The sequence below is a fragment of the Dysidea avara genome, chromosome 3 (assembly GCF_963678975.1).
Source record: "Dysidea avara chromosome 3, odDysAvar1.4, whole genome shotgun sequence".
Lineage (NCBI taxonomy): Eukaryota > Metazoa > Porifera > Demospongiae > Dictyoceratida > Dysideidae > Dysidea > Dysidea avara.
The window spans coordinates 33,507,917-33,535,233 of NC_089274.1; the positions used below are offsets into that span (position 1 = coordinate 33,507,917).

The following is a 27,317-nucleotide window of genomic DNA, read 5'->3' on the forward strand; positions in this document are numbered from 1 at the left end:
CACGAGATCTCACGTGCATACAAATTTAGGGCGTAGCAACGAACTGATAAACGAATAAACGACTGACCCGTACAGGATGGATGCTAGCATGGAAACGTCAGAGCAAATTCACCGACTAGCCAACACTACTTTCAGAGTAAGTCTATTGTGTTTGACGTTTTTTTTTCTTTGTGTAAACCATTTTGGCGTGACGAGGATGTGTTTACCAGGTTTCATTGTACACTGCATTATTGTTTTTTAAAAAATGTAAATGTGGTTCGATTACGCACCTATGATCAGCCCTGCCGCTACCCAAATTCGCGGGACTTCGGTCGATGCACAGTGCGGGGCTATAGCTACATGCATCTTGGTGAGTGGTAGCTATCTACGTATTTACATAATGCACGGCTTATCAATATTATCCCCCACTGATATGCGAAGTGTTATTTTTGTATTCTTTATTCGTGGTGTAGCTACTAGCTATGTGTTGTCGTGTAATTGATGTGTTGTACTATTGTTTATGTATTAACTGTATTAATTTTGTAGTTGTAAATTTTGTTTTTGTAGCTACTTACTTTATGTAGCTACACTCTTGTATGGAAGAACGGCAATGCCAAGTATTGGAGTTTAAATAAAAATCAATCAATCAATCAATCCCCCTACCAGGCAACAGTGGGGGAAAGGTGGGGATTTGATCCAAAAACCAAATTCCCCACCTGTGGGGCATGACGAGTCATAAAATCCCCATCCGGGAGACAGGTTAGTCTTGTGGTAGGTGCATAGCTGGTAAAGCAAGCAAGTGCTACAAATTTTTGAACAATCAAATGCCCCACTAATGGGGTGATTTTTTATTTAAGGTCAAATTCCCCACTATTCCCCCATGTACGCCCGGGTGGGGATAGTAGGGCTTAATATTGGCAGGTGCATAAGTTCTACGTTAAATCCACCTTTGCATGGAACAATGCTGTTAGGAATCGGGAACAATGCGTTTATGAGTTTGTCATACATGCTACCTAGTCTGGCAGTGCCCACCCCTTCACACAGAAAGGAAGGTCTGGTCACTCTAGCATTACAGAGTTGTAACAATGGAATGTAATAAACAATGATGTCACAATAATGGCAGTGAGAATGGCATATCCAACAGCCACACAAAGTAAGTAGCTCATGAAATAGATTAACAAACGGCTGCTAACATAGCCAAAAACTCTTTCCACATGTATTTTCAGCATCTTTATGAGTACAGTACATCAGTTCCACCTACAAGGCCCTTTCACTTAGGTGACTACAAACAGCCTCATTCATACTGCATCTTCACAAAGCTTTGTGACAAACTCTTCCACGCATTACATAATTCTATAGTATCTATGGTAACTCCAAACTAAACATCACAAAATTTATGCATAGTAGTTGCCAACTGATTGGTGTTACCTGTTTTCTGTATCATGCTACAAATTTTGAATGCTAGAGAAACCAGATCCTTCCTCTTTGCAAAGGGGTGGGCCAGACAACATTCTACCCAGTCAGGTCAGAACAACTCCCATCCGCTGGACTAGATGGAACACAACACTTACATCTGATTTAGCTGCATATCTTGGCATATAAAACTGAAGTGTGTAACTGCAATGTTACACAGAAGTAGGTGAGATTGCGATTGATCTAGGTCATAATGCTAATAATAGGAGAGAGGCTTTAGCTATAGTAGTTAGCTGCAGTACTATACTTGTTGATAAACTTCTGCATTTGTCGCATGTACTTGTTTATATATGTACTAGCAAATCATTGAGAATATAATTCAACATAATTTTCCTTGCATATATCGTGGTTCTTAGGTATATTTATTACACATATATATTCATTCAACAGCCAGATGTTTCATCTTTTGCAATTGACCGTAATGCATTATAATTTCCAGATGTGCATATATTACTCATCACTTTGATGTAATGCATTGTATTACTCGCTACTGCAAAAGTAGTATTATTATTAATATTATTTGTAATGCACTACCCCCAAGTGTAGGAGCTAAAAAGTTTATTGCATTATATGCAGTGTACTCTAAGCAGAGTTGGGGTAGTTACTTCAGAAATGTAACTAGTTACTAGTTACACATTACTTTTATCCCATGTAACTTAGTTACAGTTACTTTTCAAAAGGTAACTAAGTACTCTAGTTACTAGTCACTTTTGTGGTATAAATTATGACTTGTTTTTAGCATTTGTAACATGAGATATGCATCATTAAGGGATGCAATACATATGTGCACTTAAAATAACAATTCTGTGGCTTTTTCAGGTCAGTTTTAATTGTTGCTACGTCTGTTACTCAAGCTGAATCATAGAGAACAGTACACAGAATCTGTCTACTTAATGTGGCTGTAGCATATATGGTACAAAAACTGAAGTGCTCTTGCTTTTAAAGCATAATTAATCAAGACACACGGTAGTGTGTCGTGCGGCCCAAGAGGCACGCAACACCCGTGAGTATATTGACAGGAACAACGAAAACGCAATTTTCACACCTCTAGCTCTGTGCTGCCTTGATGAAACAAGACTATTTTTGCTGTGGACACGCCTGCCAACTTCAGTACTCCACATTCCAAATTTGAGCGAAATTGCTTCAAGAGTTCCCGAGATATGCGACTTCAAAAATTGGCTTAGTTTCTTAGTTTTTTATTTTCTTATTATTTTTCTTCCTCTTTTCGCACACTTACAAAAACTGCTATAAAATGCGAATGTCATATCTGATTACCTTGAAATTTGGCACACAGAAGGGGGTATAAAGGCTCATCTCGGTACCAACTTTGCCTGAAATACGATAAACAGGCAAAGAGTTATTAGCGATTATTCACCAAAAATAATACCAATATGTTGTCACACCTACAGGGTAAACCGCTTATGGGAAGAAGCTCAAAATCAGTGGGTGAATAGGTTAACTATTGAACCTCAAACCGTTTGTAGTTTGAAAGAAATCGAGCTAAAAACCAGGAAGATACAACGAAAAAACCAACAGTGTGTAACATTTATGCAATCGAGATTAGCTAATAAAAAACGACTACTTGCCAGGCCTACCAGAAAAACTGCTTGGGGTAATGCTTTGAAAATTGCTGTACAGATGTAGTAATCATCTTAGAAAGGATCTTCAATGGTGTAGAAGAATCAGACGTAAAGCCACGGAGTTATAACATGAAATCCAACTTGGTGTAGCAAGTGCGAGATCGAGATACTCTAATAGAGCAGTCATCCTAATAGAGCAGTCACCCTGAGGAGGATTCAAGAGATCAGCTAGAAACAAGTAACCTGTATAGAGATCAGCTACAAACAATTCACCCTATAGAGAGATCAGCTAGAAGAAGTTACTTTATAGAGAGTTCAGCTACAAACAATTCACCCTGTACAGAGATCAGCTAGAAGAAGTTATCTAATCCAAAACAGCCAAGCTGTAAAAAAAGGGTGTGGCCCTCAAAAAGGCTATGGCGAAAAAAGATGTGAAATCCAAGGTGGCGGCCAAGAAATGGCTGTGATGGTAGGTTAATGGTAAAAATTTTATTAACGACAATTCAGGTGAATTTTGGTGCCACTTGGTCTTGGCACAAAATTCACCTAAATAAAAGTTTATTAAAATTTTTACCATTAACCTACCATCACAGCCATTTCTTGGCCACCACCTTGGATTTCACATCCTTTTTCACCATAGCCTATTTGAGGGCCGCACCCTTTTTTTACAGCTTGGCTGTTTTGGATTAAATTTCACTTCTTTTTGTATTCGTATACCCCAAAGCCTGCCATAGGCCAGCTTTGGGGCTTTTTTAACCTATCTTTTTTTTCTTTACCACAGGAAGAAGAAAAGATGAAGCAGTGTTAAATACTTTAAATATTTCTGATTTTATTAGTTAATGTACAAATTATATATATAATATTACAGAACTCTCTACATGATTGTTTCTTTGTAACTGAACTGGCTTCTTCTAGCTGATCTCTCTACAGGGTGATTTGTTTGTAGCTGAGCTCTCCACAAGGTAATTTCTTCTAGCTGATCTCTGTACAGGGTGAATTGTTTGTAGCTGAACTCTCTACAAGGTAACTTCTTCTAGCTGATGTCTCTACAGGGTGATTTGTTTGTAGCTGAACTCTCTACAGGTGATTTGTTTGCAGCTGAAGTCTCTACATGGTGGTTTCTTTGTAACTGAACTCTCTACAAGGTGACTTCTTCTAGCCGATTTCTCTACAGGGTGATTTGTTTGTAGCTGAACTCTCCACAAGGTAATTTCTTCTAGCTGATCTCTGTACAGGGTGAATTGTTTGTAGCTGAACTCTCTACAAGGTAACTTCTTCTAGCTGATGTCTCTACAGGGTGATTTGTGTTCGTTTTCGTTTCTAGAATTTAACAACTTTCTTACACGTGTATGATCAATCACTGACTTATTATCTCACGTGAGCATAAAACAACATTAAAAGTTCCTACGAATAAATAACTCACAAAATTATCTAACACTCCCGGCGGTTGGTGCACGGAAGTGAGCCAACTCAAAATTACAATAAAAAAAAACTCTACATGATAACAGGTGTACAAGGTAACTAATTGCTAGTGTTAAGTCTTCTTTGTTTCTCTCCCCTGATAGCAGCTGCTCGTCTTCGAGATTGTGTTGAACTGGGTGTAGAACCGTGTTGCTCCTCATCAGTAGTTGATACCGAACTATCATTGACTGCATCAAGATTAGTATTCAGCTCAACTGGAATGAGATGTTTGATACTGCGACGAAGAAATTGAGTCCTGTCAGAATTAACTGTCTTGACAATTGCTGCCCTGGTTGTGTCATCTACTCCTGTTAAAAGTTCAGTCACAATGCCTAATCTCCAAAACGCCCGCTTAGTTAATTCATCACGTAGTATGACTACATCATCAACTTCCACTGACTTCACTGCTGATGATCTTGAAGCAGTTGAATGAGCTTCTCGCAAACTTAACAAGTATTGGCGTCTCCATTGATTGGTGAAGTGTCTAAGAAGTGTTTGATGGCGTTTAGCACGTCTTGACAAGCTTTCCGAAGTACTGACAATCTCAAAGTGACTAATATTTGGAATGTTGGCAACCTTCCTCCCATATATCAAATGAGATGGTGACAGTGAGTAGTTGATGCCCTCTGAATCATCAAAGACATATGTGAGGGGTCTTGAGTTGACAACTGATTCAACTTCAACCAAGAGAGTACTTAGTTCGTCATGGGTGAGGGAGGCTCGACCAATACACTTCTTCAAACTACGTTTGACTGAACGGACCATCCGTTCCCAAAAACCTCCCCACCACGGTGCTCTTTCAACTATAAATTTCCAGGTTATATGGCTGGATGCAAGGTGCTTTATCACTTCAGGGGAGCGAATCAACTTCTGAATCTCCTTAGCAGCAGTCTTGAAAGTTTTGGCATTATCAGACCATATGGTTGATGGTAATCCCCTTCTTCCAACGAAGCGTCTGAAAGCTAATAAAAACGATTCAGCCGAAAGTAGCTCTGTAAGTTCAAGGTGGACCGCTCTCGTTGAGCAACAAGTGAATAAACATACATACACCTTGGTTTGATTGGAGGACTTATCTTTGATGTAGAGCGGACCCGCAAAGTCAATACCAATGTGGGTAAAAGGAGGGTCGTCGGACACCCTCTCTGCTGGTAAGTCAGGAGTTGTAGTGACACGATAAGGTAGTCCTTCGCATTTTAAGCATGTTACACATTTGCTAATAACTTGTTTCACAATTCGCTTACCCTTCAGAATCCAATAGTTCTCCCTCAGCAGTGTCAAGGTATCATTCACCCCACTGTGCCTTGATCTCTCATGGTATTGCTGAATCAACAAGGTAACAAACGGATGATTGTGGGGCAGTAGAATTGGATTCTTGGCATTTAAAGGCAATGTTGAATTATTCAATCTTCCTCTACACCTCAATATTCCACCATCGAGAAAGAGTGCAAATTGTTTAACAAGAGGAACACATTCACTTGGGCGGTCAGTAGCAAGATGCTTGATTTCTGCTGAAAAAGAGTCTCCTTGTATAGATTTTATCCAATAAGATTCTGACTCTGTTATCTCCTCAGCAGTAGGACTCAAACAACCACTAACTCTTGAAGAAGCATTGCTGCGGATTTGATTACGTAACAGTCTTGTAAACCGAAATACATAAGCAGTAGTGTTTAGCAACTTAAGCAGACTACTAAATCTTTCACAGTCAATCACATCATGTAGCCTAAACTGTGTACTCAAAACGACGAAGGAATGTGAAATGACAGGCACCTCCTTGATTAATTCCAGGTTAGCTTCTTCAACACTGCTAAGACTTGTGCTATTTGGCCACTTGGACTGTGGCTTACACAAAAATTCAGGCCCAATCCACCAATGCTGGCTATCACAAAGTTCAGAACCTTTTAATCCTCGTGATGGCATATCTGCCGGATTGACAGACCCAGGGCAATGATTCCATTCTTCTGAAAGTGAATGACGTCTAATCTCATTCACCCGGTGACTGACATATTGCTTCCAAGGTTTGTGGTTTCTGATCCAAAATAGCACCACTGTGGAGTCGGTCCAATAGTAACAGTTTAAACTAAGCAAGGAATCAAGTGACTTCTTCACAGTCAAGACCAATTTAGTAAGCATTAGTGCTCCAAGCAATTCTAGTCGGGGGATTGTTTGGTGCTTCACTGGAGCAACACGTGTCTTAGAAGAGACCAAAGTTGATGATACACTCCCATCATCATAAACTGTTCTGAAATAAACTACAGCCCCATATGCTTGAGACGACGCGTCACTAAAACCATGCAATTCAAACAAGATTGGTACACGGGAACTGTCAAAATAACACCTTGGCACTCTTATCTGACCAAGAGACTCGAACTCCTGAATCAATGACTTCCACTTATTAAGAATCTCCCCTTCTACTGGATCATCCCAATTGACATTCTCAGAACACAAATTTCTAAACAACAGTTTCAGCTTAACAACAAATGGACTGAGTAACCCTAAAGGGTCAAATATCTTGGCACTCACCCTAAGAACTGATCGTTTGGTCATTGGAAGACTATGGGCATAGCGTACCAACTCTGACAGGTCGACTAGAAGCTCATCTGATTTACTATCCCACAAGACACCCAAGAGCTTGTTGTGTGGCTGAGATTCAGTGGGGTTCATTAACCCTGTGTGGGACTGAGTATAAGTTTGCTCTTCTTCAGATACTGATGTCAGGGTACTACCATGGTTACCAGCATGGGCCTCTTCAGCTTGTCTTATTCGTTTTAGAAGGTCTGGTGAATTTGTTGTCCATTTTCGTAAGTTAAGTCCACCTTCACTCATAATTTGTTTAGCTCTGGTATAGATCTGAAAGGCCGAAGCCACACTATCAGAACCAGTAATAAGATCATCCACATATAGCCCTTTCTTTATCCCTTCAATTAACTGAGGTTCTATGCTACTGTACTTGTCGAGGTGATGAAGAATAACTGCACCTAACAATGCAGGGGATGGCCTTAAGCCAAACACTACTCGAGTGAAATGAAATTGACGTATGGGACTATCCAGCTTATAGGGATCCTGAAACCACAGAAATCTAAGTACATCACGATCCTTAGGTGCTACGCCTATCATAAGGAAGGCCTTCTCAATGTCAGCAGTAATGGCTATAGGATGGGCTCTAAATCGAAGAAGAACATCAAATAATTTTGGAATTAAGTTGGGACCAGTTCGAAGACACTCGTTAAGAGAAGGCTCAGACTCGTTGAGTTTGGCTGAACCGTCATAAACAATTCGAATTTTAGTAGTGGCTCTCTCCCGGCGGATAACAGCATGATGAGGTAAGTAATGTACCAACTCACCTCTCTTGTTAAGTGTGTACTTCTCAAACTGACCTGGAATTGGTGCATTGACTTGCTCAATTATGCCCTTCTGGAGTTGTTCTTCTATGATACGATTATACCCTGTGAGAAGGTCCGGATTTCTTAGTAGCTTGTGTTGAAGGTGTCTTAATCGATTAAGGCTCAAAGAAAAATGATTAGGGAGGTCACAATGTCCTTTCTTCCACGGTAGCGAAACTTCATAGTAATTCTCATGAAACTGTATGTGATTCGAAAATTCATTTGTCATTTCTTGCTCTGTGTCCACTATTCCGATTGACTCAGTGTCCCAAAACTTTCGTAGCATGTCTTGGACTGGATCCTGAACTTCAGGAATACTAGTTACGTTGGATGTAGCCAAGATCAAATGTGTACAGGTATCACCGGATACTTGAGTGGGGTTGATCGAGCCAGACAAAAGCCATCCAAGTGTGCTATGTATGGCCACGGGACCAGCACTTCCACGACGTACTTCTCCAGTTACAAACTTCCAGTAGAAATCGGAGCCAATCAACAATTCTATTGCTGCGGTATCTGGTCCTCCAGAGAAATCTGCTAGCTCCAAATCTGATAAGTGTGTATACTCTCCCACAGCTGTTACTGAAGGCAAGGTGGAACAAATGGTAGGATAACCTATGGCAGTTATCGAGTGGCATTCATGAACTCCAGGTTTAGACAAATCAATTCTGTACAGCTTGCAACTTTTAGCCTTAAAGTGTTCACCACCGAATGTATTAACTTGTAGTCTTTCAGTACTAACTGGCCTCAATTTCAGCCTGGAACAGAGTTGTTCTGTAACATAAGACCGCTGGCTCCCGCTATCAAAAAGAATTCGAACTCTGGAAGGAGATCCAGTGTCATGATTGTAAGCAACAGCTCTGGCGGTCTGTAGCAAAACAGTTTTAGCGTTCTTATTGCTACTGGTATTATTAGAGGTTGCAACACTACCATCGGTTGGTAGGGAGACAGGTGGTAAGGAAGAAGGGACAAAGGGCTCTACTTGTTGTGACAAAGAGTTACAAATCGACTGATGGTGTTTTTGATGACACAGCCTACATGTCTTGGTACTCAAACATTCCCTAGTCTTGTGATTTGCCTTGAGACAGTTAAAGCAACATCCTGTCTTGATAAGAAGGTCCTTACGCTCTTTCACATCACGGACTTTATCACAGGAAGCTGAGTAATGTAGTGCATTACAGTACACACATTTGATTGGACGATTTTGAGACACAAAGGCACCTGCAGTATGATTGTGTCTGTTTTGTGAATGATTTTTGGCAGCAGTCTGTGATGCTGACTTGAGCTTAGTGGTCTCGCTAGCCTCTCTGGCATCTACCTCCGTTTGTAAAACCTTCATCAAGTCCTTGATTTGCCATACATCTTCTTGGTTTTCCCGAGCTACCTTAAGCCTAACTTCACTTGGTAGCTTAGACATAATGATTGGGATCAACAAACTGCCATATTGATCAGAATTGACTTCAAGTGCCTCAAGACCTCTGATGTGTACTGTTATATGGTCATACAATGAACGCAAGCTATGTGGTCGATCATTATTACAGTCAGACAATTTGACAAGTTCCTCCATGTGGGCACAAATGATTTGTTGCTTCTTCCCAAATCTCTGTTTAAGCAAGTCTAAGGCCGTGTTATAATTATCTTCACTCAATTGCAAGCCCTTTACACATCGTAATGCGTTACCTTCTAAAAGACTATTCAAATAATTAAACTTGTCAATAGGAGCAAGTTGAGGGTTTTCATCAATGGCTGACTTAAAGGAGTCCCAAAAGGTAGTCCATTTAGTAACATCTCCATTGAACTTGGGCAAAGTGAGCTTCGGCAATCGAGGTTTTGAATGGGTCAATGGGTTAACGGGTGAAGCAACAGTTGTCTCAGATGAAGTGAAACTTGCACTACTGGTTACGACTATGAGTTCATCTATTTTAAGCTTACAACTAATCACCTTGGTTACAATGGCATCTGATTCCTCAATCTCAGTAACAATGACTGTAGGATCACAGCTAGCTAAAATTTCCTTGTTCAATTCTTCTAAAGTTTTGAGCTTTCCTTCCAACTGTTGCTTGATAGCATTAACTCTGTTTCTTCCTGGAGCGTCTAAAGGCCCTGTTGCGGCTGTTATTATCTCTTCTGCTTCACGGATAAGTTTCGTTACGACGCCGCGATCACCACCTCTAATAGCACGTGTTCTCTCGAGCACACGTGCAGATGCTTCGTCCTCTGACATGTCACACAATTCTCGAGTCTTCTTCGAATTCTACAAAAAACAACAACAACAACAATACTTTCAATCGAATCGTGCGCTTGCCTTCACGGGTACCGTTAAGAATGTTGCCACGATACCAGACGTTTTCGTTCGCGGTTAGAATTGAGATCAGAATCGGCTGTGAAGGCTGTTCAGTGAATGAAAGTGGGTTTGTTGGTTTTCTCTCAGTTTTTCTCCTCGTTGTTTCAATCTTCTGCTTCGTCGGACGGTGTGCCAGTTCGGTATGTCGTCGTCTCCGGACTAATATCAAGGTAGTTGTCTTCGATTCGTGCCTTCGGGCCCCACGTTGGGCGCCAGATGTTCGTTTTCGTTTCTAGAATTTAACAACTTTCTTACACGTGTATGATCAATCACTGACTTATTATCTCACGTGAGCATAAAACAACATTAAAAGTTCCTACGAATAAATAACTCACAAAATTATCTAACAATTTGTTTGTAGCTGAACTCTCTATAGGTGATTTGTTTGCAGCTGAACTCTCTACATTATAGTTTCTTTGTAGCTGAACTCTCTACAAGGTAACTTCTTCTAGCTGATGTCTCTACAAGGTCACTTGTTTGTAGTTGAACTCTCTACATAATGGTTTCTTTGTAGCTGAACTCTCTACATGGTAACTTCTTCTAACTGATGTCTCTACAGGGTCACTAGTTTGTAGCTGAACTCTCTACATGATGGTTTCTTTGTAACTGAACTCTCTACAAGGTGACTTCTTCTAGCTGATTTCTCTACAGGGTGATTTGTTTGTAGCTGAACTCTCCACAAGGTAATTTCTTTTAGCTGATCTCTGTACAGGGTGAATTGTTTGTAGTTGAACTCTCTACAAGGTAACTTCTTCTAGCTGATCTCTCTACATGGTCACTAGTTTGTAGCTGAACTCTCTACATGGTGGTTTCTTTGTAACTGAACTCTCTACAAGGTGACTTCTTCTAGCTGATCTTTCTACAGGGTGATTTGTTTGTAGTTGAACTCTCTACAGGTGATTTGTTTGCAGCTGGACTCTCTACATGGTGGTTTCTTTGTAACTGAACTCTCTACAAGGTGACTTCTTCTAGCTGATTTCCTCTACAGGGTGATTTGTTTGTAGCTGAACTCTCCTCAAGGTAATTTCTTCTAGCTGATCTCTGTACAGGGTGAATTGTTTGTAGCTGAACTCTCTACATGATAGTTTCTTAGTAGCTGAATTCTCTACAAGGTAACTTTTTCTAGCTGATGTCTCTACAGGGTGATTTGTTTGTAGCTGAATTCTCTACAGGGTGATTTGTTTGCAGCTGAACTCTCTACATGATAGTTTCTTTGTAGCTGAACTCTCTACAAGGTAACTTCTTCTAGCTGATGTCTCTACAGGGTCACTTGTTTGTAGTTGAACTCTCTACATAATAGTTTCTTTGTAGCTGAACTCTCTACATGGTAACTTTTTCTAGCTAATGTCTCTACAGGGTCACTGGTTGTAGCTGAACTCTCTACATGGTGGTTTCTTTGTAAATGAACTCTATACAAGGTGACTTCTTCTAGCTGATCTTTCTACAGGTGATTTGTTTGCAGCTGAACTCTCTACATGGTGGTTTCTTTGTAACTGAACTCTCTACAAGGTGACTTCTTCTAGCTGATCTCTCTATAGGGTGATTTGTTTGTAGCTGAACTCTCCACAAGGTAAATTCTTCTAGCTGACCTCTGTACAGGGTGAATTGTTTGTAACTGAACTCTCTACAGGGCGATTTGTTTGTAGCTGATCTCTATACGGGTTACTTGTTTCTAGTTGATCACTTGCATTCTTTTCAGGGTGACTGCTCTATTAGGATGACTGCTCTATTAGAGTATCTCGATCTCGCACTTTCTACACCAAGTTGGATTTCGTGTTATAACTCCGTGGCTTTAAGTCTGATTCTTCTACACCATTGAAGAGCCTTTCTAAGATGATTACTCCATCTGTACAGTGAATTTCAAAGCATTACCCCCAAGTGGTTTTTCTGGTAGGCATAGCAAGTAGTCGTTTTTTTATCTCAATTGCATAATAGTTACATACTGTTGGTTTTTTCGTTGTATCTTCCTGGTTTTTAGCTTGATTTCTTTCAAATCACAAAAGGTTTGAGGTTCAATAGTTAACCTATTCACCCACTGATTTTGAGCTTTTTCCCATAAGCGATTTACCCTGTAGATGTGACAACATATTGGTGTTATTTTTCGTGAATAATTGCTAATAACTCTTTGCCTGTTTATCGTATTCCAGGCAAAGTTGGTACCGATATGTGCCTTTATACCCCCTTCTGTGTACCAAATTTCAAGGCAATCGGATGTGGCGTTCACGTTTTATAGCAGTTTTTGTAAGTGTGCGAAAAAAGGAAGAAAAATAAGAAGGAAAAAAAAAACGAAGAAACTAAGCCAATTTTTGAAGTCGCATATCTCAGGAACGCTTGAAGCGATTTCGCTCAAATTTGGAATGTGGAGTACTGAAGTGGGAGGAAGTGTCCACAGCAAAAATCGTCTTGTTTCATCAAGGCAGCACAGAGTTACGGAGGTGCGAAAATTACGTTTTTGTTCTTCCTGTCAATATACTCATGGGTGTTGCGCGCCGGCTTCTTAGGCCGCACGACACACTACCGTGTGTCTTGATACCTTGTAGAGAGTTCAGCTACAAACAAATCACCCTGTAGAAAGATAAGTTAGAAGAAGTCACCTTGTAGAGAGTTCAGTTACAAAGAAACCACCATGTAGGGAGTTCACCTACAAACTAGTGACCCTGTAGAGACATCAGCTAGAAGAAGTTACCTTGTAGAGAGTTCAGCTGCAACCAAATCACCCTGTAGAGAGTTCAGCTACAAACAAATCACCCTGTAGAGAGATCAGCTAGAAGAAGTCACCTTATAGAGAGTTCAGTTACAAAGAAACCACCATGTAGGGAGTTCAGCTGCAAACTAGTGACCCTGTAGAGACATCAGCTAGAAGAAGTTACCTTGTAGAGAGTTCGGCTACAAAGAAACCATCGTGTAGAGACAAGTGACCCTGTAGAGACATCAGCTAGAAGAAGTTACCTTGTAGAGAGTTCAGTTACAAAGAAACCACCATGTAGAGAGTTCAGCTGCAAACAAATCACCTGTAGAGAGTTCAGCTACAAACAAATCACCCTGTAGAAAGATCAGCTAGAAGAAGTCACCTTGTAGAGAGTTCAGTTACAAAGAAACCACCATGTAGAGAGTTCAGCTGCAAAAAAAATCATCTGTAGAGAGTTCAGCTACGAAAAGATCATCCTGTAGAGAGTTCAGCTACAAGAAGTCACCTTGTAGAGAGTTCAGCTACAAAGAAACCACCATGTAGATAATTCAGTTGCAAACAAAGCACCCTGTAGAGAATTCAGCTACAAACACATCACCCTGTAGAAAGATCAGCTAGAAGAAGTTACCTTGTAGAGAGTTCAGCTACAAAGAAACCATTCTGTAAAGAGCTCAGCTGCAAACAAATCACCTGTACAGAATTCGGCTACAAACAAATCACCCTGTTGAGAGGTCAGCTAGAAGAAGTTACCTTGTAGATAGTTCAGCTACAAACAATTCATGCTGTAGAGAGATCAGCTAGAAGAAGTCACCTTGTAGAGTGTTCAATTACAAAGAAACCACCATGTAGAGACTTCTGTAACAAATATATGTATTATATATATAATTTGTACATTTAATGAGAAATATTTAAAGTGTTTAACATCTGCTTCATCTTCTTCTTCCTGTGGTAAAGAAAAAATTATACTGTAGGTTAAAAAGCCCCAAAACCGCCATAGTATACAAATACAAAAGGAAGTGAAATATAATCCAAAGCAGCCAAGCTGTAAAAAAAGAGTGCAGCCCTCAAAAAGGCTATGGTGAAAAAATGTGAAATCCAAGGTGGCGGCCAAGAAATGGCTGTGACGGTAGGTTAATGGTAAAAATTTTAATAACGACAATTCAGGTGAATTTTGTGAGTTTCACATCTTTTTTCACCATAGCTTTTTTGAGGCCGCACTCTTTTTTACAGCTTGGCTGTTTTGGATTAGATTATAGTTACAATGTAACTAATGTAACTATTGTAATTAGTTACTATTGTAACTTAGTTACTTTTCGGACAATTACTCCTAGTTACTAGTTACGTACAAAACAAGTAACTAGTTATATTACTAGTTACTTTAAAAGTAATCAGTTACGTAACTTAGTTACAAAACTAACGAGTTACCCCAACTCTGACTCTAAGTGTGACCAAAGGACATAGCTAGACGGTAAGACACATCTGAATGCTCTATTAGAGTAGGTGACTGCTTTATTAGAGTATTCAATCTTGCAGTGCTAAATTCTCATTTTCATTTTACTAAGGTAGCTGCCTCAATTTCCTCAATGGTAGTTACTACAGTGCACACTGCTTTGTATGAAAGAAGAATACGTGCCTCATAAATTAAACTTTGCATGGGAGGATCAAAATACCAAAGAGTGCTTTATATACTAGTTATAAAGCACCACAACAAGAATAAATTGTGGTCATTACAGTGTTTCCGTGGGTTGTATTGATTGTGTCATGTTCATACACAGTGTGCTTTATTGCCATACTAAGGAAAATAAAGCTCACTTCTATAGGAAAAGCATTTTGGTATGTTATGGAAAATAAAACACACCTTCCCCTTAGTATTGTATTCATTTAGGAGAAACTGTTTTGCATGTATGGAAAATAGTTAAAGCACCGCCATCAGCGCAATATGGAAAAATATAGCACAAGGGCATGGCGAGAGACTAGTACAGCACGAAGCAAAGCCGAGTGCTGTATCCGGCTAGAGACCACACCAGAGTGCTATTTTTCATATTGCATAAGTGTGGCGGTGCTTTAACTGGTTTAAAGTACTTTCTGGTTGTCTTTGTTTGGAGCATTCATTTTGTAGACTTGAACCATGTCAGTTTTCAGCCATCAAACAATCAGTAAGTATCTATATAGTACAAGTTTGGTGATCAAACAAACAGATAGCATCATTTTGGCTACTTCTGGCAATTTACAATGTTATGCACATGATCAACAGTGCTGTATTTTCCATATGCAGTGTTGTATGGAAATAATAGCACTTTTATTCATTTGATCTTTGCCCATGCAAGTGCTTTAACGTGCAATACATACAGTGCAGTGGCAGATCTAGAGGGGGTTTCAGGTTCGGGAAGTTTTCAATAACTGTGATCCCAGACTGAGAAGTGTAGCTACTGTATATATATAGTCCAGCTGGGGTGAATATCAATGGCCTATAGCTACATAGGCTTAAACTAGCTAGCAATGAATCAGTAAAAATCATTCCACAACATTGTACACAGTTGAATCTTACCAATCAAGGCCTTCGCAGAAAGTTTTGGAGCAAAACAGCACTTGAACTCATTGAAACAATAGAGGCACTTAACACGGTTAAACGTGGTAATGGCATTTTCAGTGGTTTCAAAGGCAAAAGTGTGAAGTTTGGCCAGTAGAAAAAGTCCCAATATAGTACACTATGTATACCTCCTGGTGATTTTATCACCCACAATAATCGCAAATAAATTTGAGGCACTCAGACCATTTTCAGAGGGGGCAACCCCCTGTATCCACCACTGCAGTGCATGCTGGTCTTGTAAGTTACACTGAAGTACTGTATGGTATACTGAAAGCAATTGCCTTGACTCATGGTCCAGGTATTTATTTCTTTAAAACAATTTTTTGTTCAGCCTCTAAATGAACATTGCAATTATACAAGACCAACACTTATATACAAGACATTCACATATTTCTTGGAATCAAAACCATTTGATTCTCCTTAATTCTAGGGTTGATAAACTTTGTAAATTACTTCAACATTTAAAAAGTGTTTGTGGAATGTACGCATGTACTGTATGCATACATGTACTCTTGAACAGTAAGGTTTCAGGAAGCATACCAATACTATAGTACAGTAATGTTGATACCTGTTTTTGATAACAGAACATAGAAGATATTTTACCTGAACTAAAGAATGTCATTGCTCTTGGAAAGTCTTATCAGAAGGCACTTCAAAGTAATCATTATACGTATGGGTAATGTGGTAATATGTGTGATGATGTTCAGATGCTTCTCTGGCTGCTTCTCAGTTTTATCATTTGGTTGGAGCTATTGGAGTCCGTATTTCTAGCTTACCTGGAGCAGTAAGGCAGTTAGGTAAATAGATAGATGTTATGTATGGTCCAATGCATACACTCCACAGTACAAATATATTCAGAAACATCTTGGCATGCACTAATTGAATATTGTATTTTGCAATTATAATAGTTGTTTTTTTTTAAATCATAATAAACAGAAAAAATCTACAACAAATTTAAAGCAGGGTTCCATTTAGGGGGGAGGGGGGACACTCACCCCCCTTGGCAAAATTCTTTTTCCCATCCTTAAATTTTTAAGCAATAGTTTAAATATAAGTGCCTCAGGATGCAATCTACGAGAGTCTAAAATGAAAGGAGTGGCATGCTATTTTCAAGTACCTGAGAATGCACCAGAAGCAATCTAAGAGAGACTAAAATCCAAAAATTTCTGGAGAGGCATGTCACTTTCTCAGGTACCAGCCAGAAGCAATTTTTGAGAATCTAAAATACAATGTTTACCTGGAGCGGCATGTTATTCTCAAGTACCTCAGAATGCACCAGTAGCAATTTAAAGAGAATTTAAATGCAAAATTTCTGGAGCGGTGTGTCACATTTTCAGTACCTGAGAATGCACCAGAAGTAATCTACAAGAGTCTAAATTGCCAAAATTTTCTGAAGTAGCATGTTATTCTCAGATACTGTAGCTACCTGAGAATGCTTAGAGAGACTGTGGTTGGGTCGAGGGTTGGGTAGTGAACAGCAATTCTCATTTCCTTACAGGGTGCTACAATGACTTGGAATCATTCTATTGTGATTGGTTATGTAAGCCAAACAGGCTTGTTTACTAAAAGTTCTCCTCAGTGAAACAATTGTGACAACATTACAAATTTTCACCAGTTAATATATAGAGCATGGCTAAAGTGGCTGTTAGCGATTCACACAGGGTAAAGTTTCAGAGAGCAGATCTTTTCGCTACTAAACAATCAATCATGTGAACTGTAGAGGAGATATAATTTATTACATCATGAACATATTTTATGGGATGTGGAAATAGTACTTGTATGACTTGGAATACTGTGACTGTCTCTTTAATGATTTACAAACCAGAAGAGATTGGACATTACTAAAACAAATCATGAAAAAATCTTTATAATGAGGAGAGTAATACGTCGATCTTAGTACAATTCAGTGAAACCATTTATAGAATACATATGTGACAAGTCTGGTGAAGTTGTATGAACCAAACTGTGACTTATTAATTTCACCCAGAACTCAAGTGCTTTTTACAAAGCAAAAGTACATCACCTTGAAGCACGATCTGAATAGCTAAAGAACCCCAGTTTTGTATTGTTGAGGGTCTCATGAAATATCAAATAAAATATTGCAATTAAGGGCAATATATAATTAGGCGGAGCTTAGAGTGCGTCCAACTTCCTCTGGATCTATACAGTTTTCCAAACGTTTTGTGGTACATATGTAATGATGTGTGTATATACTAGTTAGAAATGCATGCATGCCTGTAGTCTAATGATATTTTTTTTATAGGCAAGAGTTTCTATCAAATTAGTGTGGCACGGAGAGAGGTAGCACCAACAGAGAATTCATGGGTGAGTGAATGAATATGAAATATAGCTTGTATGCATGCACCATGCATCTTCTGTATTAACAATACTCCAATATTAAATTTTGTTGCCTGTTAATTCATGAACATTTAGAGTCTATATAATACAGTCAATCTTGTATTTGATGGTGTGTAAATGGCTCTATACCACTACATGTAATGTTTAGAGCTTAACCCTCTCATCACCACAACCGCTATATGGCGGTTTCAATATATAAACACCCATAGCATCACGTTCTAAACGTTCTGTAATTTCAGTCGAGTGTTTTAGTACTGTAGCTCCTGCACTTATCCTGTAGCGGCCATGCCCTTAAGTGAACGGGAACAGGAATAACCGGTCTCTCACGCACTATCGCGCGGTTAGATAATGCAATTGTGTACTTTCGGAATGTTGATAGCAAGCATTGTAGACGATTCTTCGAACTGATAATGGCACTACTAATGAAGAGAAACAGTAAGGAGAGAGATTATATAGGTTGGAGTGGCATGTTGCTACTTTTTCACTTAGTGACCTCGTGTCTGTATGTGCATGCGCACTTGCTCAAATGCTGGAAAACCATACTTGGTGATCATCGCTTCAACTGTAAACAGGTTAGCAATGTTTATTGTGTTATTCTAAACAGTCCTAGCTTGTAAAGTAGTGAAATTTCACGTTTGGTTTCACTTAGGCCAATTTTTGCACTTTAAAGTTATATAATGGCTTTGTGGTTGCCCTTGTGTGAACAGCAACTCAATAATCAAATTCCTTGTTCTATAGTGAGTAAATTGGTATATAGTTTTATAGGATTATATGGTATGGTGTGTAAGTTATAGCAGTTTAGAAGCAGTAGATTGGAGGCCTCTACAAATTTGGTGGTGAGGGGGTTATTAATTAATTAACCCTCTCACCACCAAATTTGTAGAGGCTCCAATCAACTGTTTCTATACTGCTAATAATCCTATAAAACCATACATCTTTTTACTCGCTATGAAACAAGGAATTCAATTATCAAGTTGATGTTTACACAAGAGCAACCACAAAGCCATTATATAACTTTAAGTGCAAAATCGATCTAAGTGAAATCAAACGTGAAATTCACAACTTTTCAGGCTAGCACTGCTTATAATAATGCAACAAACATCGCTAACCTGTTTACAGTTGAAGCGATTGTCTCTGAGCCTGGTTTGCTGGCATTCGATCAAGTGCTCATGTGCATACGGGCATGAGATGAGGTCTCTGTTTTGAGTCATACAAAAGTAGCAACACGCCACTCCAACCTATATAATCCCTCTCCTTACTGTTTCTATTCATTAGTAGTGCCATTATCACTTCAAAGAATCGTCTACAATGCTTGTTATTGACATTCCAAAAGTACATGATTGGATCATCTGATCATGTGATAGTGTGCAAGAGACCGGTTATCCTTGTTCCCATTCACTTAAGGGCGTGCCCACTACAGGATAAGTGCAAGGGCTACTAAAATGCTCAACTAAAGTTACAGGGCATTTATAATGTGATGCTATGGGTGTTTATATATCGAAACCACCATATGGCGACTGTGGCAGTGAGAGGGTTTAAGGTGGGACCACTTTGTATGGACAATTTGGCAGGAATGTAATTTTGTTTGATTTGTTTGAAAAGTTAATGATGATGCATGGGAGATTATACTTTGATCCATAGTATTATATCCATAAAATGGTACATGAATGTGCAGATAAAGTTACATACTACCATTTAAACAATCAACACAAGATATTTCATGGTAATAACATTGCACACATATACAATTGATTATGTAGGTTGACTCCCTGATGACTGATTTTCTTGGTCCACTGGAAATGAAGATTAGCAAGGAAGCAAAATCTTATGCCGTGAGTTTAGTGTAGTGTACTGAAAAAGTGGTCATAACTACCACCACTACATTCATGTTGTAGTGACTAACAAATATTCTGTACTGTCCTACAGTTTCATGTAGATAGTTAAATGACATAAGACCTATGTACATGTTATTTCCACCTGATGGCTTCTGAAACACACATGTCTTTGTGGTGTTCAATTATTTTGTATTCATAGGTAGCCATGTTAATGTAGTATACAATTAATGTATTGATTTACTGCATATATCATTTCATCTAGTCACAGCACAAGATGTACAAACATAATAATGCTCAACAACAACAGGTACAGTGATTAACATTGTTATACATATGTATGCATAACAGATACACTGTGTTTTGTGCTATATACAATACAACCCATCTAGCCACACTGCAAGTCATCTATCCACACCATTATTCATTTCATATTACAATTCACAGAGCAGTTAATTTGTAATGTGAAATAATATTATTGCTGTCTACAGCTTGTGATGTAATATTATTTCATAGGAAGTGGAGAAACAGGAGTCCAGTTTGAAGTCGTACAAGAAAAAAGAAAAGAAAAAAGGTGCAAAACAAGCACCAAGTGTTCAAGAGAGCAAGGTATTATGTGATGATGGATGTTAGCTACACACACATAGTAAAGTTTCTTAATAGTTGCAACAATCACATACTGAGAGTCTTCGAAAACTTCATAACATTAGAAAAGAAGGACTAAAGAAGGTGAGAAGAATAATTTAATGACAATTTATTTACATGTCTGGAGTATTGTTGACATTTCAGTGTATATGTGTTATGCATGCATATATGTTTAACTCGTAGGCACTATTAGAAGAACGTAAACTCTACTGCTTTACCTTGGACCATTTTTGCAATGTTTTTCATGCAGAATCAACATTTTATGCAAAGGTATTTTGGCTGTCTATAGATTAGCTATCATTGAAAACTGTATTAATTTTATACTACTATCATGCATTTACATGTAGGTATCATACAGTACGATAGTACTGTATGGTAGGGACCACAAAGGAGTAGGCATGGCCCATGAAATAATATCACCCAAAAACAGCCTCAATTTCCACTGATGACGATGAGGCAGTATTGGTTAGGTAAAACTAAACCAAAACAAGCTTTCAGATCGACCCAAAACGCTTTCAACAAGTTGCTACGGAATTTTAAAAATAATTTATTTAATGGAATTTTCTACTGAGTGACTGAGTAAGTAAGTAAGTAGCTGACTGACTGATTGACTGATGCCTTCAGACAAGCATAACTCGATAACAGCTAAGGCTATGGGCTTGATTTTTTCACTGTTCGACATCGCTTCGGCCCAACAGGTGCCTTTTGGCATACCGCAGTATGTACAATGCATTCTTCATGGACTTACCAGTGTCCTTCTTTGTCTCCCATTCATCTTTACTGACAGCGAAAAGTGTCAATTTGGCGACACGTGATGGCTTCTCTTCGTAACGGAAATCGTCCGTATTTTTCATAGTGGCTATTTTGATAGCAGAGGTGCTTTTGAAACAGTTCTTGATTTGTACTGCTGTGTAACGGGTTGAACATAGCTGACAATGAAGCGTAATGGATACTTCACTTTTCAGATGATAATTGATATAACTGGGGCGCGCGGCACCATTTCTTTCAGTATGCGTGGATTGTAGAGGTGCTTTTTGAACAGTTCTTGTTTTGAAATGCTGCGTAACGGGTTGAACATAGCTGACAACGAAGCATAATGGATACTTCACTATTCAGACACGATGATTGGGGTGCGCGGCGCAATTTCAGATGCGGTATGCGTGGGTTCACCAGTCATAATAATAGAGGGATTGCACACGTGATGCATTATGACGTATTTTCGTAAAATGCTTAACAACCGTTGCTTGTCAGACATTTGCGAGGTACACGAGTGAAGGCTACAGCCATTCTCAATGATTCAGTGTAGAATGGAACACGTTCACTAGGTTAGTCACTTAGGATAGCCGTCGTCAAAATTGTACAAAGTGTTATGTTCACGACTAATCGACGAAAAATTGATATTACACTTGTCCAACTTAGTGCTAGTATTTTATGTTTGTTTCTAACCTTATCGACAGAGATTCTCTTATTTGGTAAAGCGTGGTGACCAAGCAAGTGTATTCACCCCATTGCATTCCATTGAAAAGTAAACCTCACAAATGTCAGACTAGCAACAGTTGTTAAGCATTTTTATAATTCGTGCCACAATACTTTTCGTGTGCAAACCCTCTATTATTTACAAAAAAAAGTTAACAAACAAGTACACAGAAAAATTTGGAATTTTCAACTAGAGTAGGGACCATAACACATCAATAAAAAGTACTGAAACAAGCTGGAGTAGTGCACGATATTATATCCCTACTGTGCATTTCCATTATGGTATCTTGAGCACAGTAGGGATATAACACTTCTTATTGTTTTACTGTGATTTAATATCGTGCGCTAATCCAGCTTGTTTCAGTACTTTTTATCGATGTGTTATGGTCCCTACTCTAGTTGAAAATTCCAAATTTTTCTGTGTACTTGTGTAATATGCACATTTAATTTGGTGTTGTACTTGTGTACAAACCACTTTATCATCTATCCTTGAAGTATCATGTCAGGAGTTTATATTTACAGACATATGCATGTACACATCACATATTGGGAGTTATCTGTAGAAGAAAAATGAAATACTTTTGGCTGTTATGATTCACTGTCATGATTCACCACTACTTTGAGAACAGCTTGACCTTTGATTGAATGATTAAGCTCACGACAATCAGCACAATGCCGTTCCTCCTTGTTGGAGTGGTTTAAAAAGAAAACATCCATACACTTATCATAAAGCACAATAATAGCAATATGCCTCTCACATAATAAGAAATGGCTTTATGCACTGCCCCAAAAGTCAGTTGAAGCTTTCTTCAAGGGTTAACAGTTTAGTGTGTCTCCTACATTTGGTTCCTTTATCCATACTCACATGAAGCATGTATGGTAGTCTATCAGTATAGCCTGCATATATGGACATCTTAAACTATTGCTAATTAGGTATACGTATACACTATTGTCTGGTGTACCTGTTAACAAAATCATGATCAGACTTTTTCTAAAGCTAAAATAACATGACTCACTCAGCAAATACCTGACTAGTTCGCATTTCCCCTTATGTATGTGTATATTACAGTGTCATGAAGCAATTACTAAAAGAATTCCTGACTGGCTTGCATCCTGCTCTGAGCCAAATGAATTACCAGATGAAAGTGCTATTTTACTAGAGGTATGTATGTATTGTTTTGAGAAAAATATTATCCATGCAGAGGCTGTCACTATCGAAATTGATTAGCACTAACATCATTGCAGCCATTTCTTGACCACCACCTTTGACTTTTGAAAGGCAGCACTTTTTTCACACCATAGTTGTTTTATGTGGATTCCACTATACTTTGTATTATACACTAAAGCCAGCCATAGACCAGCTTGTTTTTACCTATATTATAATTGTATTATTTGAATTATGTATTAACAATTTTCTTAGGTTGTATGAGAGTGCACATTTTTGGTTTCTCATTACAACACACACAAACTGTTTTATAACTTTTGTTTGTAGAACTATCAGATCGTATACTTAAGCAAGAACTTTACAGTGTGCGTGTGTGTGTGCGTGTGCGTGCGTGCGTGCGTGCGTGCACCAATATCACTATACCCTGTATATGTGGCTTAATGCAGGATCCGCTGTCACCCAAAGCCCTGAGGAGTCCTAACAAACATTCTGGCACGGATGAACAGGATACTGGTAACCCAGGTATATAATAATAATACATGTATTCGTGTACTTGTATGATGTGCAGTAGATAGTAAAACAAAACTTTGGTCTGGAGTAATACAAAGTGAGAGTCATTATCCAAACTAACATACAGTAAGGATAGGTGTTCATACAGGGGGTGTATATCTGAAAAGTACATAAAATCAAGTAGCCATTCATTTTTCATTTATAAAGAACTTTGTTTAAATACTCTAAAAATAGGGCATGCACCTGTTGACAAAATACTTTATTTATTTATTATTATTACTGGGCAGGCAGTGTTTACTGATTATTCCCAGGAACAATCATTATTGTTCTGAAAAGTGACTCTCCACTATACAGAAAACCTGTTAGAGCAAACGTATGTTATTAAAAGTATCTACACATTTTTACAGAAACCACAACACTGATAATATGCACAATTTACTGAGGCCAATGCCTCAAATTTTCTCTTTTTGTCCTGTTGATAGTTAGATCTTTATAGAGTAGTAGGCAAAATTCAAGGAAAGCCATTGCAAATTTGTGTTTCTAAAGTATCATTGTATTTAGGTTAGCTTAAAGCTTTCTTTACAGGCAGCAGCAGTGCAAAACAGCAGAGAAGAGTGTTTGTGTTCAGTGCCTCACAGATTGGTGTGCCGACAGCTTCATCAAACAGCAACTCTACAAATGTAGTAGTACCAAAGTCAACTACTCAGAGCAACGAATTCAAACCTCAGCCTGCACATCAGCCACAGACTACCACAGAAAATGTCCTCAGTTCTATACCTGGGGTTAACCCCACACCTGGAGCTAATCCTATACAATCCTCTGTTCAGAATCAAACACATACCAGTAGAACCAGGAGACCAAGGTTTGTGAGATAAAAGCTACATTTTACATTGATAGAATTTATTGCTTTATATAGTTGTCGCGTTAGAGGATTGTATGAGTATGCTCCTCAAACTGGTGGACAACTTGAAATACATTCAGTAAGTTGGTTTGATTGTACCATATAGTGAGGCATTATAGTGGCTTTAAAATCACTGTGTATATACTGCATTGCTTGCTATAGTTGGTAATTTGTAATGTGTGGGGTAAAAACATAATCATACAGTATGGTAGTACTACTGTACATCAGGAACTGGGCTTTTCCAGCCAAAAATATAACTCTAAAACAAGCCTTCATGACAGCTTGGCAGCTTGGCAGCATTGATTAGGCACAGCCAAGCCCAAAAATGTCTTCAGATCAACCTTCCAAAGAGTTTCTATGGAATTTTCAGAATTTTATGGTAAATAATTAACTAACAAACTGATGCCTCCAGCCAAGCAAGCATAATTTAACAATGGCTATAGCTAAAGGCTTGATTTCTTTACTGTTCGACGTTGCTTCATCTCAAGATGTGCCTTTTCGGTCAACTGCAGTATGTACAATACATGCATTGTGGACTTGCCTTTGTCCTCCTTTGTGTTCCAGTTCTTTTCGCCGACAACACAAGTTGTCGATTTGCCATAGCATGATGCGGCTTCCCTGTGGCTGTGTTGGCTATTATGCTCATTGCCCGTATTTTCCATAGTGACTGGATTGATTGCAGAGATTATTCACGTACTGTTCTTTGTTTGTAATGCATGCTGTGTAACGGACAGAGCATAGCTGAAAACAAAGCGTAATGGCCACCTCTCTTTCTGTTACATAATTGATTGTTGGGACACAAGTTCTGATGCAAAATGACTTTTATGGTATTCCTGATGCCATTCTTTCTTTTAATGTGGTATGCGCTGGTCATAATTAAAAAGTAAATAAACAAGTACATGTAGAAGAAAAAATTAGGAATATTAGGGATCAAAGGAAAAAAGTAGTGAAACAAGGGAATAGCTAAAAAGTGGTGAAACAAGGAAAGTTGCCTATACCCGCAGATATACTATTGGACATTTAATCTCTAATTCGGTTGTAGACTGAAGTTTAGGGATTTAATGTCTACTAGTATATCTGTAACCTTTCTTGTTTCACCACTTTTTAGCTATTCCCTTGTTTCACTACTACTTTTTTTCCTTTGATCCCTAATCCAACTTAAAATTCCAAATTCTACTTGTATATTATGTATGCACTTGACACTTTGAACTTACATGTATAACATTACTTTTATATAAAGGTACACATTTACGTACGGTTAAGTACTGCAATACTGTCCATTACATACACACACACACACACACCAATAGGGAGACGTGATTGATGCTATTAATGATCCCAAAGATGGCTGGCAGTATGGAGAGAATCACAATACTGGACAGTATGTAATAATGTCATTTTGGTTGTGAATTAAATGGCATTATAACAGGAAGGGATGGTTTCCTTGTCAGTATGTAGAGCAGGTGTGGCCAGCACCTGAGAATCAGTAAGTTAACATGTACTGTGTAACAACTGTTTTACTAATCTGAAAAAGATACTGATCAAAGTATAATGAAGTATAATTAACAGACAACACAAACCCCTTGCTGTGGATTCAAGTTATTGTTGTGTTTCCTATATAAACATTATGGTAATATGCTGATGCATAACGCATCAACAATACATCTAAAGGACTCCACAGGTTGTTATGTAAGGCCAACATTTATTGATTCTTTGCTTACTTACCATCACCTGCTGTATCCCACAACATTGCTAATAAATATGAAGTATTTCTGCCACATGTTTAAAGTCAGATTGAGATATTTGAAATAGAGAAGTCAAGTCCATAATTTTCACTTCTTCTAGCCATATTTAAGTCAATGGGGTTGTAAATAATTCCAATTGTAAATAATAACCACCAGTTGGTTCTTCAGGTGACAGAAATAAGGAATTAATTTTGGCTTAATGAATCATCTTTAGTATTAATTGCTTGATAATCAATAGAGATGATTGGAAATAACATGTTGAAAAGAAACAGAAATACCATGGCCATAAAATTAACACTTAGCTCAGGGTACAGTGATGTGCTGTGGGTAAAGCTTGTTGTGGCCTTTAGTGAAGACCTCATTGAGGCATTGTGGGTACCTGCCGATTAGGTGCGTGAAGCATCAAGCATAATGATGGGGAGAATAATTGTGTTGTGCTATAATCCATGAAAATGTATGCCACAAATAAAGATTGATATACTCTTATAGAACAGTCACTAAACTTACCAGGTATATATAAGCTGTATGAACACGTGCTGTGTGAACACGTGCTGTGTGAACACGTATTCCTGCATGTTAACCATTGTATGCAGTCCCATACTATTTCTCACAAAGGTTATGAGTCTTATGACGGTCTAGACTTGCATGAGAATTCCTGCACTGGTTTGTAGTTCTTGTCAAATCTTTTACAGTGCAGGGGTCAACTGTAACGAGTTCATTCTATAACTACAGCCTAGACATATACAACTGTTATCCCTCATTTAGGCTCCTACAGCACCATACAGTAATAGTGTAATATGGTTACTATTAAATGCTGTGTTTATACATGAGCAGTAGTGATACCCAGTATACCTTCATTGATAATTCTACTGATGTGACAAATTAATTATAATGTAGCACTATAGTACTGTTTCATTTATTGGACATACAGACAAACACTTATCAGTTGGATAGTGACTATATACATTACTATATTGTACTCCTTGTAGCAGAAAAAGTGCAAAGCCAAGTCAACCTCAAATACCGACACCAGATTATGACTAACTCCAACATACAACTGTACGTATGTTTGTAGATTTCGCACTTTAGTTTGACACTGTGTACTGTGAATTCTATAATACTATTTTTGTTGTGTTTTTCTTTTTAACTGTACATCTACTGATAAAAAAATTTCAGCATGAGTTAACTTCAG

The 27,317-nt window shown here is 38.4% G+C and overlaps 1 protein-coding gene across 1 annotated transcript; it reads left to right on the plus strand.

The window, feature by feature from the left end:
* Window positions 1-27,316, plus strand: LOC136250785 (BAR/IMD domain-containing adapter protein 2-like). Its single transcript, XM_066043072.1, has 16 exons — window positions 1-136; window positions 16,078-16,150; window positions 16,201-16,290; window positions 17,757-17,818; window positions 19,612-19,683; window positions 19,949-19,993; window positions 20,200-20,292; window positions 20,347-20,412; window positions 20,512-20,598; window positions 22,874-22,966; window positions 23,416-23,491; window positions 24,065-24,341; window positions 24,396-24,459; window positions 25,691-25,761; window positions 25,810-25,866; window positions 27,115-27,316. Exons 1-16 carry the CDS (start codon window positions 77-79, stop codon window positions 27,167-27,169), a joined length of 1,341 nt encoding a protein of 446 aa, XP_065899144.1. The 5' UTR covers window positions 1-76; the 3' UTR covers window positions 27,170-27,316.
* Window position 27,317: the final 1 nt, after the last annotated feature.